Source organism: Mastomys coucha, unplaced genomic scaffold (genome assembly GCF_008632895.1).
Source record: "Mastomys coucha isolate ucsf_1 unplaced genomic scaffold, UCSF_Mcou_1 pScaffold5, whole genome shotgun sequence".
NCBI classification, from domain to species: domain Eukaryota; kingdom Metazoa; phylum Chordata; class Mammalia; order Rodentia; family Muridae; genus Mastomys; species Mastomys coucha.
In genome coordinates, this window is record NW_022196911.1 from 56,068,212 (window position 1) to 56,082,972 (window position 14,761).

General features: G+C 50.1%; 1 protein-coding gene across 2 annotated transcripts in view; it reads left to right on the plus strand.

Moving 5' to 3' along the window:
* Map2k3 (mitogen-activated protein kinase kinase 3) overlaps positions 1-14,761 on the plus strand; it is a 25,852-nt gene extending 11,091 nt beyond the window's left edge. For both annotated transcript variants that reach the window (XM_031352821.1, XM_031352820.1), the window contains exons 4-14: positions 4,942-5,008; positions 5,370-5,418; positions 6,216-6,329; positions 6,488-6,607; positions 7,645-7,761; positions 8,500-8,551; positions 9,419-9,546; positions 9,884-9,961; positions 12,627-12,766; positions 14,050-14,095; positions 14,656-14,761. In XM_031352821.1, the coding sequence (XP_031208681.1) occupies positions 4,942-5,008; positions 5,370-5,418; positions 6,216-6,329; positions 6,488-6,607; positions 7,645-7,761; positions 8,500-8,551; positions 9,419-9,546; positions 9,884-9,961; positions 12,627-12,766; positions 14,050-14,095; positions 14,656-14,739 (995 nt within the window). In that variant the 3' untranslated portion in view covers positions 14,740-14,761. The remainder of the gene's footprint in view (positions 1-4,941; positions 5,009-5,369; positions 5,419-6,215; positions 6,330-6,487; positions 6,608-7,644; positions 7,762-8,499; positions 8,552-9,418; positions 9,547-9,883; positions 9,962-12,626; positions 12,767-14,049; positions 14,096-14,655) is intronic.

The window sequence follows — 14,761 nt, forward strand, 5'->3', positions numbered from 1 at the left end:
CCTCCCCCTCTCTCTCTCTCTCTCTCTCTCTCTCTCTCTTTCTCCCTCTCTCTTCTTTTTGAGACTTAATTACAAATATGGCCCACCCCCTGGTTTTATGTAGTGTTAAGGTCAAACTCAGAGTCTCTGGGGATTCAAGTCAGGGCCTCATGTATGCTAGGTAAACATTCTACCAATTGAGTTATATCTCCAGTTTTTAAAGTTGTGCTTATTAGCAATCATCTGGTGGAGGCAAGAGGAGCAGAAGTTCAATGTTGCATCTAGCCATGGTGCTGCATACCTTTAATCTCAGCACTGAGCAGAAAGAGGCCATCATGGGACTCTGTCTCAAAATGAAAAATTCAGTGTCATCCTCAGCTGTATAGTATACAATGAGGTCTTACGTGACACTGCCTTAAAATATACAGATAAATAAAATTGAACTTTGGCGTGCCCAAAGTGTGTTTATCCCTCTGTCCTACAGAGGCCCAGGTTGTTCCACTCTGTCAACTACAGGGTATCCTTGGGATGAGAAGTGGAAGAAACTGGAGTCGGATGGCTAGGACCACCGTGCCTCTTCTCTCTTGGTTCTGGCTTCATTTGTATTGGGTTCTCAGTGGAAGGGAAGTTCTGTATGGTGGTTGATGAGATGCTGGTTTAGGACAGTTCAGAGTCTATGTGGCTGAGTGTTTTTCTGGCTGCCCCAGCCTGTGTGTTGTCCATCTGTGTGGCTATGTGAACAGCCTTGGCTTTGGTCAACTGCACCATTGCAGATGTCATCAAGTTCAGGAGTTTGTCTTGAGTCAGCAAATGTGCAATAACAGGCCAGGCTCTTAGAGACAAGGCTGAAAAGGCCCCTGGATATTAGCAGCAAGGTTTGGGCATAGTAAAAATGTAGATGGTGGTGTCAGGGATCCATGATAATGTACTGAATTGCCATGGGAGTGGGAATGGATGGCCTATCAGAGGAACAATTTTGTGTAGCTGAAGGGAAATGAGCATCTTGGCAGCCCTCAGGATGAAGGTGTAGTGAGGTCTGGTCAAAGGAAAACTCTTGCTTATGTTGACCTATGAGGCCAGTACTTGGTCTTGGAATTGGTTGGGGCTCTGCCCTCCGCAGCCACAGCCTCTTCCCTTTTTCATCTGTGCTTGGCCCAGAGGACCTGGCTCAATCATTCCATGGTTACCCTATCCTGCTGACTTCCAGGCACTTGAAGCTGGCTCATTTTTTAAAAAAGATTTATTTATTTATTTTATGTATATGAGTACACTGTAGCTGTACAGATGGTTGTGAGCCTTCATGTGGTTGTTGGGAATTGATTTTAGGACCTCTGCTGGCTCCGGTCGGCCCCTCTCGCTCAGTCCCTGCTTGCTCCGGTCCAAAGATTTATTTGTTATTATAAATAAGTACACTGTAGCTGTCTTCAGATGCACCAGAAGAGGGTGTCAGATCTCATAAAGGGTGGTTGTGAGCCACCATGTGGTTGCTGGGATTTGAACTCAGGACCTTTGGAAGAGTAGTCAGTGCTCTTACCGGATAAGCCATCTCACCAGCCTGAAGCTAGCACATTTTATCTACCCAGGGCAAGCTGCTCACTGGAAAAGCTTGCCCATCTTTTTTGTGCTCAGTTTATCCGGTTCAGTTGTGGATGGCTTAGCTTGTTCTCTGAATGACTGCTGCATGTAGACAGCCAGCTGAGCAGGCAGATAGGACATCTTGCTTCTGACACTTAAGTGGCAGGCAGTATTATCGTCCAGTTTGGTTGCCCAGGCCCAGGAGTCTTATGAAGCTCTGGTGGTAAGGGTGGGGATCATAAGCAAGGCATGGGTACCATTTTAGTCATTGGAAACCATGGGATGGGACTTACTCTCTTATGGTGACTGCTCCCCATGGCCTGCTCTTTGGCTATCCCTGCTGATGGTCCGATGTTAGAGCAAGCGAGCCTGTTCAGGGTCATATTCATACCCCACCAGTTGCCTACAATGCCCTCTCCTCTTTGACTTGTACAGTGGATCAGTGAAAAACTTTCCCTCGTGGAGCTACTGAGAAGGAGGTGTAACATGGATGGTGACCTCAGTTACAACTCCTGATCCTCCGTTGGGCACTACCGGGTCCTGGGAGGTCTGCCATTCCTCTACACATCACACTGAGGCCCTGGTGCCCAGAGAGGTGTAATCATGTGTCTGAGAGTGCAGAAAAAAAAAAGGGTCTGAGTGAGGGTTGAGCCCAGCCATTTGCCTCCAGAGTGACCTGCCTGGGAAAGTAACTGTGAGGAGTAACAGCAGAGGCTGGGAACATTCAGGGACAGCAAGAGGACTAAGTTACAGCATCAAGTGCAGGGTCAGGTACCAGCCTGGATAGGATTGAAGGGCAGAGAGAACGTTACGTGCGAAGCAAATACGGTGGGAAACAAGGTGGCGGGAGGTCTGAGGGGACAGTGGTGTAAGGGCAGGTGAGGGGGTCAGGATGTCATCCTGTCTGTGGGTACTTCATTATCAGGGCTGGAGCCTCAGGTTAGTGGTTGAATACCTCTCGGCCTCAGTGTCCCCACTTTCTGCCCGAGAAGCTGCTGTGCGGTTGAGTGAGCTATTTTGATGTCTAGCACTGGGCTGGCCTACACAAAGGACCCCGCGATCCTGGCAGGCTTGTGGTTTGCTCATGGTGGCCAAGAGCCTCTGTTTGTTGTGGTGACAGTCACCATCTTGGGCCACACCTGGGTAGCCCCAGGCTGCCTGACCATCTGGGCCCAGCCCTGACATTGGCACTGGATAGTGCCAGCCGTGGTTGGTGGCTCGAGGCCTCTTTCTGGGCTGTCTCCATGGCGGCCTTGCCCATTCCTTCTGACAGCTGGCATAGCTGCCCTGGTAGCTCAGGTCATTCCTAACAGGCTGGTGGCCTTGTTAGGGTAGGTAGGCTGTGTGCTGCCCAGCCTGGGACAATAAGAAAACCTCACCACTATAGCCAGCAGGCAGGTATGGGCATTTCATTGACAGATGGGGCGATTGAGGCCTGGCAAAAGGCATAGCTTATAATGTCTCCCAATCCATTGCAAGAGACACGAGAGAGCAGAAAGTGGGGGTGATGTGGCTGGGAGCAGTGGGAGCCCTAATTAGACAGGTTTGCCAGGATGGGGGTCAGGCTGTGACTCTAGATGTTCTAAGCAGAGTTGTGTATTTTATTACAGAATATTTCATATTTTGGTTACAGAGAACCTCATGTCAGGAATGAAAACTAGATAGTGCAGGCCAAAATGTAGAGAAATAGCCTGCATGCATGCCAGTCTGGGTATATGCAAAGGTTTTGCAGCTGTCTATCCCTACCCCTAGCACATGTAGCCAGAGGTGGTGCCTGGCAAAGACTTGGACCCACAGGTGCATGAGACTCAGAACCTGTCCCCTCCAGCACAGGGAGAGCCCCCCACCAAAGGGGACTGCAGTGAGCCCAGCTGCCCACCTTGGTCTTCTGGTGGGTACTTTCAAGAGACACCCTGGGCTGGCCCAAATACACAGGCCTCACTGCCTGAGTTACATCCCAAGCTCTGTATTGTGCGTGGCTATGGCTGGATATGCCAGAAACTGTTTTAGTTGTGGCTTCGGGAGCAGAGGTCTCCCGGGCAGGTGGTGGTAGGTATGGTGGTCAGTTCCTGACTTAGGGCTAGGTGACCAGAGTAAGCTGGCAACAGTTTGCAGGAGGCAGTGGAAGCCTCTGGGAAGGGCAGGTTTTTGGTCACTGCTTTCCTGTTCTGTGTGACACCGAGGAGACTTGTCATGGCTACCTCTCTCATCTTGCTTCTCTCTCATGTTTTCTCCCCTTGTGGGGCTCAGAGCCCCTGCTTCCTGGAGAAGCTGAGACTGAAAGAGTCAGTGCTTGCTGCCAGTGGTAGGTACTGAGCCATGTGGCCCTAAGAGATGGAAATCCTAGGGCAGTTCATACCAGCCGTTCATGCACCAGGCCATGTCCTCATTGCCCTCACAGGTGTCTATGCTCTGGTTTGACTGATGGGCAAACTGAGGCTCTGAGTGTGGAAATACAGTGAGCAGGGAATAGAACTCAGTCTCAGGCACTCCCCCATGAAGCTTGACCCTTTTGGAAGGACGCAGTACGGCAAGGGTTATTGTCATAGAGTCCCACAGCCAAAGAGTGGGCAGCTTCCAGAGCAGGAATCGGAGAGGAGGGTAGGCAGTCCTCATAGGCCACACAGGAAGGCTCTGCCTGTGCTTGCTTTCAAACCTCTCTTTGGCTAAGGGGTGGCATCTCCCGTGGCTCATTTATCTTCCTTTTCTGTATCTGTTTCCTTTACTATAAGGATACCAGTGGAGCTGGGAGAACACTTACCCGGGGTTCTTCCTCCATATGCACATGCATGTGCACATGCACACATTCAAACACACTCAGCAGCCCTGTCACCAGATTAGGGCCAACCCCAATGATATCATTTTGATTTAATTAGCTGCAAAAAAAAAACCCTTTTCCAAATAAGGTCACATTCTTGGGTACTGGGGGGTCAAGACATCAGCATATAAGTTTTGAAAGACACAGCTCAGCCCATAACAAGAGACGTAGGACACGAGCTTTTGTGTGGTTGGGAACACTGGTACTGGGCAGACAACATTCCATTCCTGGCAGTAAGAGGCCTGGAAACTCATGCATAGCTGAGCGTTTGAGTGTTGAGTGTGTATGTATGCTATAGGCACAGCTGTCTGGTGCCTCCCAGCTGCAGAGCAGCTCCCAGGAGGGTGGGGCCTGGTCCTCAGCCTGAGTGGGACTATGCTGCCTACCTCAAAGCCCTGAGGCCCTCTGGGTACTGATCATACTGAGTCTGAGACATGTATGTGTGTGTGTGTGTGTATGGAGGGGGGGTGTCAGATAGTGAGGACCAGGGGCCTGAGTGACCTCTGTCCCTAGCTTTGCCCAGCCCAGGACTAAACGTTGACCAGATCCCTGTCTTTTCTCCACTTCAGGAAAATCCAAAAGGAAAAAGGATTTACGGATATCCTGTGTGTCCAAGCCACCTGTGTCCAACCCCACGTGAGTCCCCCTTAAGTTTCTCACTCTGCTGAGACTTGGAGAGGCCTCCTGGTGGAGGCCAGGGGTATGAGTAAGAAGTAGGCATACTGGGGTCAGAGGTGGCGAGAGAGCAGGCTCTTCTCATCCTGTCCTGGGTGGCTCCAGTTGGGTCTCACGAGCATTGGCTATTGGCCCCATTGCCTTCCCGGTCCTTGTCTTGGGGTCTCTGTCAGGGCTGCCTGGCAACAGCAGCACCATTACACTTTTACCTAGTGGATGCTCAATAATCAATGAGCTGAGGTGGCTGTGGAAGCGTATTTCACTCTCATGCCCCCTATTGTTCCTTCTCTCAAAGAAGTTTACTGATCTGATTCCTTCACAGACCCCCCCGGAACCTGGACTCCCGGACCTTCATCACTATCGGAGACAGAGTAGGTGGTGATTAGACACTGAGAGGCCTCCGTAGGGCCATTGAGAGGTGGCTCTGGGTGGTAGACAGAGCTGGGCTCTGGGGAGGAGCTTATCTCTTATCTTGCTGGTGGTTGCTGCCCTGGGCTACCTGCCCTTAGACCTCCTATCTGGAAGAAGTACATTCCACCTGCCTTACAGGGGTGTGGGGAGCTCAGAGCTGTCATACTACCTACTTCAGAGTGTGGGCTATGGGTCCCACATGAATTCTGTATCACCTGGAAACAGCATGTGGGACATGCAGGCTCGAGGTCTCCCCATACCCCAGGTCAGACCCTAGACTCCATATTGTCCATACCCCTGAGTGCCTTGGAAGGCTACTTACTATTGAGAAGCCTGATTTGGGGATATACACCAGGGCAGAGTATGCTGGGAACCTCTTCTTGGAAAGTCCTCCCTCCCCAACCCCTATCACTGTCTGGTGTTCTGTTAGTCCAGTTGTGTAATCCCATGTCTCTCACTCGGGAGGGAACTCCCACAAACATTCAGTAGATGATTGACTAATAGCTCCCTTTGCTGAGATGTGTGTGGAAGACTTCTCCCAACGTCTCCGAGGTTTTGGTTTTGCACCCATTTTATAGAGATCAGTGGCAGGGTCAGATTTATAGAGATCAGATTTCCAAAGGGTCACACAGGATGCCATATAGCAGCTTCGAGCTCAAATCTGACTAGCCGGTCCTCTGCTTTTTTTCTGGGTGAGGGACAAGAGGCAGTCTCTGGCTTGATGGTCAACAATCACCTCTCCCTTTTGCCTCTTAAGAACTTCGAAGTGGAGGCTGATGACTTGGTGACCATCTCAGAGCTAGGCCGCGGAGCCTATGGGGTGGTGGAGAAGGTGCGGCATGCTCAGAGTGGTACCATCATGGCTGTCAAGGTAAGCAGGGCTTCACCCACCTGGAGTAGCACTAGAGGAGGCATTGGCAGAACTTCTCAGACAAGTCCAGGCCATGGACTCCTCAGGGTTCCTGGCCTTCATGGACTGGGCAGGGACAAGCAGCCTAGACGTGACCCTGACATATGGCTCTCCTACAGCGCATCCGGGCCACCGTGAACTCACAGGAGCAGAAACGTCTGCTTATGGACCTAGACATCAACATGCGCACGGTCGACTGCTTCTACACTGTCACCTTCTATGGTGCCCTCTTCAGAGAGGTAGGCTCTGTCTCTGCTCACCTCTTGCCAATCACAACTTGCCATTCTACTCCTATTGTATGGAGTTCCTGGGACCTTGGGTATATGGGAGTTATACCCCAAGGTATAGAGAGCCCCCTGCCACCTAACACAGCTCAGCTGGGATCTTGAGAGAGGCCAACTCTGTGCCTCAGATTCCTTGTCTGAAGGTGAAGCAGGTGTCTGAGCAGTTCTCTTCAGGTTGTAGTCAGGGGCCTGGAACTCCGTGGCAGCTAAGATTTGTAGTTGTGGTCATCTGCTGTCAGTTAGCCCCATAGTGGGCATGCAGGGCTGGCCCCCAAGGGAAAAGCACCGTGGAGGGGTGAGGATCTGGGCTAAATAGTTGGATGTTAGGGTAGAGGAATGGAGAGTAAAGCAAGGCGTGAGGTCTAGGATCAAGAGCATACAGCTGCCATCTGGGCCAGTTGGAAGCATATAGTATTGGAAATAGCATGAAGTGAGCGCCAGAGTCAGGATGGAGCAGGGACTTCCTGTGGTGACCTGCCGTCTTGGAGCTCTTGAGTGGTCCGTGATGTTTCTCTGCCCTGGCTTTCCTTTGGGTCCCTCTCAAGTCCCAGTGGTGGCTCAGACCCCATTTCGTGCATCTCATGTGGTGGGCTGAGCACCTTGTGCAAGTGTCAGCCATGTCATCCCAAGGCTATGCAGGTTTGCTGGGGAGAAGAGAGGTCATTTGCCAGTGAAGAAATTTGGTTCTTGTCCCTTTATGTCCTGGCTTGAAAGTCTCAGGACACACTAGGTTCCCGCTTCCCTCGGAACACTGGTGCATCAGGGCACGGATGGAGGAGATTAGGGCTAAAGGGCATGAACTGCATGGTGAGGTGCCAGAAAGGCAGATGGTAGTAGTGAGGGGTGAGAAGGTTCATCCCCTTCCCAGGTGGAGGCTGGACCCAGTACTCAAGGCTAGGCTGTTAAAGGGCTGGGGAAGCCACTGGGAGCCTGTAGGCTGTCCAGGGCTGGGCAGCACTGTTGGACCAGCTAAGCACTGGATGTTCTCATAGGGAGATGTGTGGATCTGCATGGAGCTCATGGACACTTCCCTGGATAAGTTCTACCGGAAGGTGCTGGAGAAGAACATGAAAATTCCGGAAGACATTCTGGGGGAGATCGCTGTGTCTGTGAGTGGCCTCGCTCTACCCAGTATGCACAGAACCTGCTGTGTGACTGAGTCTTGGCAGAGCAGCTGTCCCCTCTAAGGCTCAGTACTTCTGAAGCCTGAGAGCAGTACCTTACTGAAGAGGCTCCAGGGATGGGGCTTCTCAGGCTGGTCTCCTCCCCGGTTCCAAGCCCTCGAGAGCAGCTCTCACGTTCCCACTTACTTTGAAGAAAGGAGCTCAGTATTCCCCACTGCCTTGTACTCACATGCCCCATAACAGCTATTGGAGGTCCAGGCTGCTTTGGGGAGATGTTTGCTTTCTGAGCCTACTGTTTCCAGAGGAGGACGGCAACTCTGGTTTGAGCATCACTACAGGGTGGGGGCAGTGGAATCAAGGATGCCCTTTAATCCTGCTTGCATCTGGAAGCCTTTAAACCATCCCATGCCTCAGGCTTTTTTTTTTTTTTTTTTTTTTTTTTTTTTTTTTTTTTTTGCCTTATCTCCAGAGGTAGCTCCTGGGGGAGTGACAGGTCTTAGTGATGACCCTTAGGAGGCACTGCTTGGGATTTGTGGAGTAGGAGGAAGGCAGGAAGCTGACACGTTTGTCTTAGGCCAGTCAGGATGATGGGCAGATCTGGGGCGTGGGCAGGAGCTGGGTGATGGAAGCTGGGATGTGTTTAGAGGAGATGGGGTTCTACTGCTTTGTTATCATTTCTGTTCCCTGGAGTAACCACAGCCTTGCCTCTTCCACCCCATTCAGATTGTGCGGGCCCTGGAGCACCTGCACAGCAAGCTGTCTGTGATCCACAGAGGTCAGTGTCCTCCATCAGCCACTGAGGCTCAGGGAGGGGCACACGTCACTTTCTGCATTTGTGCCTTTGGCTCTGCTCTGCTCCGAATTGGAAAAACTAAGTGGGTCCCTGCTTTTTCTGGGCTCCATGGGCCGCTTCTCATTCATATGTACATTTCATGTGCTGTGAAACACCTGGCTTGTGGCATGTCACGTTAGGAATCTGATACAAGCTCCCTTACCCCACACACAAACATCCTGAGCTCTTCTGGGATTCTTTTGCCCCCCATGGCCACTAGTCTGGATTTCCACCTCCAGGGTTGTACTTATTAAACATCAGCCTCCCATTAACTTGGTTGCACTGTACCTAGAATACAAAGGAGGCTAAGTGGACTTTGATGACCAGCACCCATCCCATTCTGTCCTCGGGTCATCGTCATTGGCTCTTTGGTGTGGAACCTTCCCCTCTGGGCATCTTTGTCTTTTTCACATCCAAGGGGCCCTTTGCTTGGAGGTTCCTGCCTCCTGTGAGGCAGGGGATGGGTGGGGCTCATTTGCATGTACAGACTTATCCTCACACCTTAACTCCACCCTATTGTTCACCCACTACCCTCTGCTTGCTGGATTTGTGTCCATAGCTAGTGTTGAGCTTGGGTAGCCTTGAGGTAGAGTCTCCAGAGCTCTGATGTTTCTCTTTGGTTGGGGTAGGCTGAAGTATAGTTTGATTTGTCATCCAGCCAAGTGATGGGGCCTGGTGCTGCAGATCTCACTCCCTCTGTTTCCTTGTCTAATCCTTGGGGCATCGGGTAGCCTGCTGCTGGCCCACAGTGCACTGGAGAGGGCAGCATCCCATTTGGCATGGACTGAGAAAGGTGTGCTCTACTTGTAGATGTGAAGCCATCCAATGTCCTCATCAACAAGGAGGGGCATGTGAAGATGTGCGACTTTGGCATCAGTGGCTATCTGGTGGACTCTGTGGCAAAGACAATGGATGCTGGCTGCAAGCCTTACATGGCCGTGAGTCAGGGCATCACCACAAGGTGGAGGACAGACAAAATTTTGCCTCTGTGCAGTGGTCTGGATTTTTCCAACTGTACCTCCAGTCTTCAGGACCCTGCCACCATTTACCTATACTCTATGATCCCTGTGTGGATGAACTCGTGTTCTCTGTTGTTAGGAAGGCAGGGATCCTTAAGACTGGAGGCCTGGTGGGAAGGCAGGGGTTGGCTCTGGCTCTTGGTGCCTATATCATGCAGGCAGGGGAACCTTATGGTATTCTATTTTGGAGTAGAAGAGAAATGGTCTAGTTGAGGGAGCCTTGTTGGGTGTTCAAGCCTTCTGATCTCTCTTGCAGCCTGAGAGGATCAACCCTGAGCTGAATCAGAAGGGCTACAATGTCAAGTCTGATGTCTGGAGCCTCGGCATCACCATGGTACTGTCTGGCGCTGGGCTCAGCACTTGCTGGTCTGTTAGGGTGGGGGTATGTCTGTATAGGGTCCGTGGGCTCCATCAAACATTTCCATTTGAGGAAGAGGATATCTGGGAGTTGTAGGACCCTCTCCTGACCATCATGATGTTCTCTGTATTCTGCGATGTCAGCCATGCCAGCCTTTTCCCTAGAGTCACTGGTGTAGATTAGGAAATCCCAGCCAATGCTAGGTTTAGTTGTTGCCAGGCAAGTAAATCAAGAAGGTAAACTCTTAGCTGGGCATGATGGCACCCCCCTGTGATGATTCCTATGGTAGCATCCTTTTTAAATGTGATTCTAGGTATTCAAAGGTATCTTCAGCTTCATAGTGAATTTGAGGGTAGCCTGGCCTACATGAGACCCTGTCTCAATATCCTTCCCAACACTCAAAAAAAAAAAAAAAAAAAAAAAAGCACCTGGTCTCCCATACTCCCCACCGCCACCCGGGCCCCCTAGCAGGAGCCTATTGCTGTAGGTTCCTTTTGTGTTTCCCTAGGTTCAGTAGGATGAGGTTCTAGATCCTGGCTTGTGGAGGCTAAAAGAAAGGACCCTTGGTTTGGAGGGAGGAGCAGGGCCCAGACCATTAGGATTGAGTTGGATCAGACAAATCTAAGTCCAGGTGTGGGGATGAATTTTTGCCTTCTAGAACTGCCTGGCAGAGAGCTCTGATTCACCTATTGATGTGATAAAACACAATAACCAAAAGGGACTTGGGGAGGAAACGGTTTATTTTGGCTTACAGCTTTCAAGTTGCATCCTTTTACTAAGGGAAGTCTGGGCAAGAACTGAAGCAGAAGCCATGGGGAGTGCTACTTCCTGGCTTGCTCAGCCTGCTTTGTTACATTCATTACCCAAGACCACAAGCCCAGAGGTTGAGTTGAATGCCTATGGTGAGCTGGGGTATCCTACATCAATCAATCAAAAAAAAAAAAATGCACAGGCTTGCCCACAGGCCAATTTGGTGGGGGCCTGTTTACAACTGAGGTTCCCGTTCCCCAAATGACTTTAGCTTGTGTAGAGTTGACACAAAACTAGCCAGCACAATGTTACAATGAAGTTAAATTCTTTGAAGACGGGGACACTTCTGTACTGCACATATGTGAGAAAATGATATAGCAAGAGTAGTCTGTCTTCCATTGCAAAGATATTTAACAAAAAGGGACGTTCTGACCATCAGGAGTCAAAGTTAGCAAGATGTGCTGTCCACTTTCTTGGTTCCTCCTATCTAATTGTTTTGAGAATGTTCAAGTTCCCGTGATTGATCTCATGACTGTCGGGTAAGACATTTTGTTACTGTTAAAGAGGCTTTATCTTGAAGGCTGGGACCAAGGTTTTGCAGTAGGGTTTTCAGGAACAGGAGCAAGGCTTGGACTGTCTTCTAGAACCTCTCCCTCCAGGTCCACCGCTCATGTTTGGTCTAACATTTCCACTTAAAATGCTGCCATCCCGGGGAGTGACAGCATGGTTCAATGCATCCCTCTTGGTGGGCTCTGGCCTTGGGAGCTCTGGGCACACAAATGTCCTGTGTCTCGGAACACAAGGAAGTTACCTTGCACAGACCCAGGTCACACTCTGAGCCAGGAAGGACCTGAGTGGTGTTATCTCCACCACTGTCTCCATCACTCAATCATTATAGGGGGCTGGCTCCCAGGGATGGCCCTGTGATAGGTAAACTGTCTCACACATCTTTGTGTTGAGGTAGTTTTTTGTTTATCTTTTTCTAAACTCTCTTTAAAAAAAGAGATCATCAGGCTGGGCAGTGGTAATGTATCCTTTTAATACCAGCACTTAAGAGGCAGAGGCAGGTGGATCTCTTATCTACAGAGTCAGTTCCAGGACAGCCAGAGCTGTCTAGAAACCTTGTCTGGAAACAACAACAACAACAACAACAAAACAAAACAAAACAAAAAAAACAAAAGAAGACAAGATATTTGAGGTCCACGCTCTGGTTAGGAATATGGGTGCTTTTTGGTTAGGTATATGGGTTTTACTGAGCTTTCTCTTGTAGTCTGCAGAGAGGTCCCGCAGTAGATTCTGGAAATGCTGAGTGCAATTCTGTCCTGTGGGTAGGCACACATGTGACACACACTGTCTTCCCACCCATGCTGTTCCCATGTTGGCTGGAAAGGCATGGAGACTGACAGGAAAGCCCCTTCTCAGGATAGTTGCTATAGAGATATCTCCTCTTCCTTAATGGTTGTCGTAGCCTGTCACCAAAGCCTTCCACTGCACCAGTCAGGAGGAATCCACGCAGGAGTCCGCCACTCCCTGTTAGCCTAACTAGTAAAAACGACAGCCCTGGGTACTGAAGTGTGTTGGGAGGTCCTAAAGAGGAAGTCGCTGGAGCGACAGGGGCTTAGGCCTTGACTCAGTGAGGCACTTTGCTGACTGCTGCCTTATGGGAAAGGTGTATGTATGTGGCTGCCACTCCTCACGTTTGACGCGCTACCTGGAACCCAAGTTGTTAGATAAAATCATCCAATTTTAGAGTGTTTGAAAAAACACTGAGGGCAGGCAGTGCCAGCATCACTACTCTAGCCTGGGGTGCTGGGGAAGGATGGGTAGGTCCCTTCCTCTTCATGCTTCTGGGTACCAAATGAGCCTGCTGAGTCTGCTGTCCCTCCTTCAGATTGAGATGGCCATTCTGCGATTCCCTTATGAGTCTTGGGGTACACCGTTCCAGCAGCTGAAGCAGGTGGTGGAGGAGCCGTCCCCACAGCTCCCAGCGGACCAGTTCTCTCCTGAGTTTGTGGACTTCACTAGCCAGTGGTGAGTGTCTGGGCTCTGTCCCCTCCTCCTGCTGCAAGTTAACCCTTGAGCCGCCTAGTGTTAGAAGGCAGGAGGTAAAGCTAACTCCAGCATGAGTAAAACCTGTGTCCTAGAAGTAGCTTCCAGTTCTAGTCTTTGCAGAAAAGGATGAATCAGGTAACCCCAAAGAGTAGAGGGATTTTGTGTGTGTGTGTGTGTGTGTGTGTGTGTGTCTGTGTGTGTCTGTGTGTGTGAACATTAAAATGCATAATGAAGTTGCTTTTTTGTTGTCTAGAAGTTTTTACTGAATTACAGAATGTTCATAGAAGCTTTATAAAAGTCATGTTTTTGAACCAGGCAGTGGTGGTACACATCTTTGTTCCCAGCACTTGGGAGGCAGAGGAAGGAGGATCTCTGTGAGTTAGAGGACAGCTAGGGCTATACAGAGAAACCCTGTCTCAAACAAACAAACAAACAAAAAAAGATGTTTGAAGTTACAAAAGAGTAAGAAAAGTAGTTATACAGACCAAGCTCTCTAACCATAATTAAATAACCGCATGGAAAGTAAAAGTCAATTCTTATTAATAACTCTCAGGTTACAAAAGAGATTTAGAAAAGCATTTTTAAGAAGAAACTAGTGAGAGCAAACCAATATTTGTATGTTTGGCTCAGAGATGCTCAGAGAGCATCTCAAAGCCTCTTAATAGAAAACAAGAAGAACTACAGGCCCATGGGGCTGGAGAGATGGCTCAGCAAGTAAGAGCACTGACTGCTTTTCTGAAGGTCATGAGTTCAAATCCCAGCAACCACATGGTGGCTCACGACCATCTGTAATGAGATCTGACGCCCTCTTCTGGTGCGTCTGAAGACAGCTACAATGTACTTAATTGTAATAATAAATACATCTTAAAAAAAAAAAAAAGAACTGCAGGCCCATGAGGCCAGTAACAAAGTCATTGATTAGTTTGACTCTTTTTGATTAGACTTTATGTTCCAGAACCATTGACTGGAGTCCTCCCTTCTGATAAAAGATACTCTAGTGTGTGGTTTAGGCAAAGCATGCCAGGGTTGGTGCCATGGACCTAGCCTGGGTCACTATAGAGACAACTGGTCTGCGAAAGGCAGGGAAAGTTGCTGCCAGGCTACATAGTTAGTACCCACGGACCCCAAGCCACTTGGCGGGACCCCCAGACAGTTTGCTCCTTCTCTGAGCCCCAGGAGTGTGCTGCTCAATGGAGGCAAGTCCAGCCTGTCTTAGATTCACTTCCTCCATGTGAGCCTGACTTCATGGCCTTCTTTCCTAGCCTAAGGAAGAACCCTGCAGAGCGCATGAGCTACCTGGAGCTGATGGTGAGTGCGCATGGGAAGTGCCTGCCCTGTCCCCTGTGTTGTGTGGTGGCTTGGTGGGGCTGTCTGGGACTGTCTGGAAGAGGGTTGCACCCCAGGGTAGAGGGGTCGCTCTTCTGCCTGGTCCCCGCATGTGCTTGTGTAGTTTCACCTTCGCCCATGAGTGCACCCCAGGCTTTGTAGAAAGGTGCATGGGGCTGTGACAGCGGGGCACAGGAGTCGTTGTGACATCAGAGAAGGCTTCCTAGAGGAGATGCCATTTGAGCTGAGCCTGGAAGGATGGATATGAGCTGTTTGCTGATGAAGGAAGGGAAGAGGGTCTGCTGGGGCAGAGGTCTGGTACCCTTGAGGAAAGAGATGTTTGTGTGGTGGGAGGGACTATGGCAGGAGGGTGAGGCAGAGCCACAAGCTTTGATAGTTTCGGAGGGCTTCTAGGGGCAGTGGTTCTAGATGGACCAGCAGGAGTTGGCCAGGTAGGAGGAGCATGAAAAGAGGGAATCTCTACTTTATACTTTCTCCTATACCCCTTCAGCCCTAGAAACTGTACCTCTCTTTCCTACCAGGAACACCCATTCTTTACCTTGCACAAAACCAAGAAGACGGACATTGCTGCCTTTGTGAAGGAGATCCTGGGAGAGGATTCATAGGGACTGGCCCCGGACCCCACTG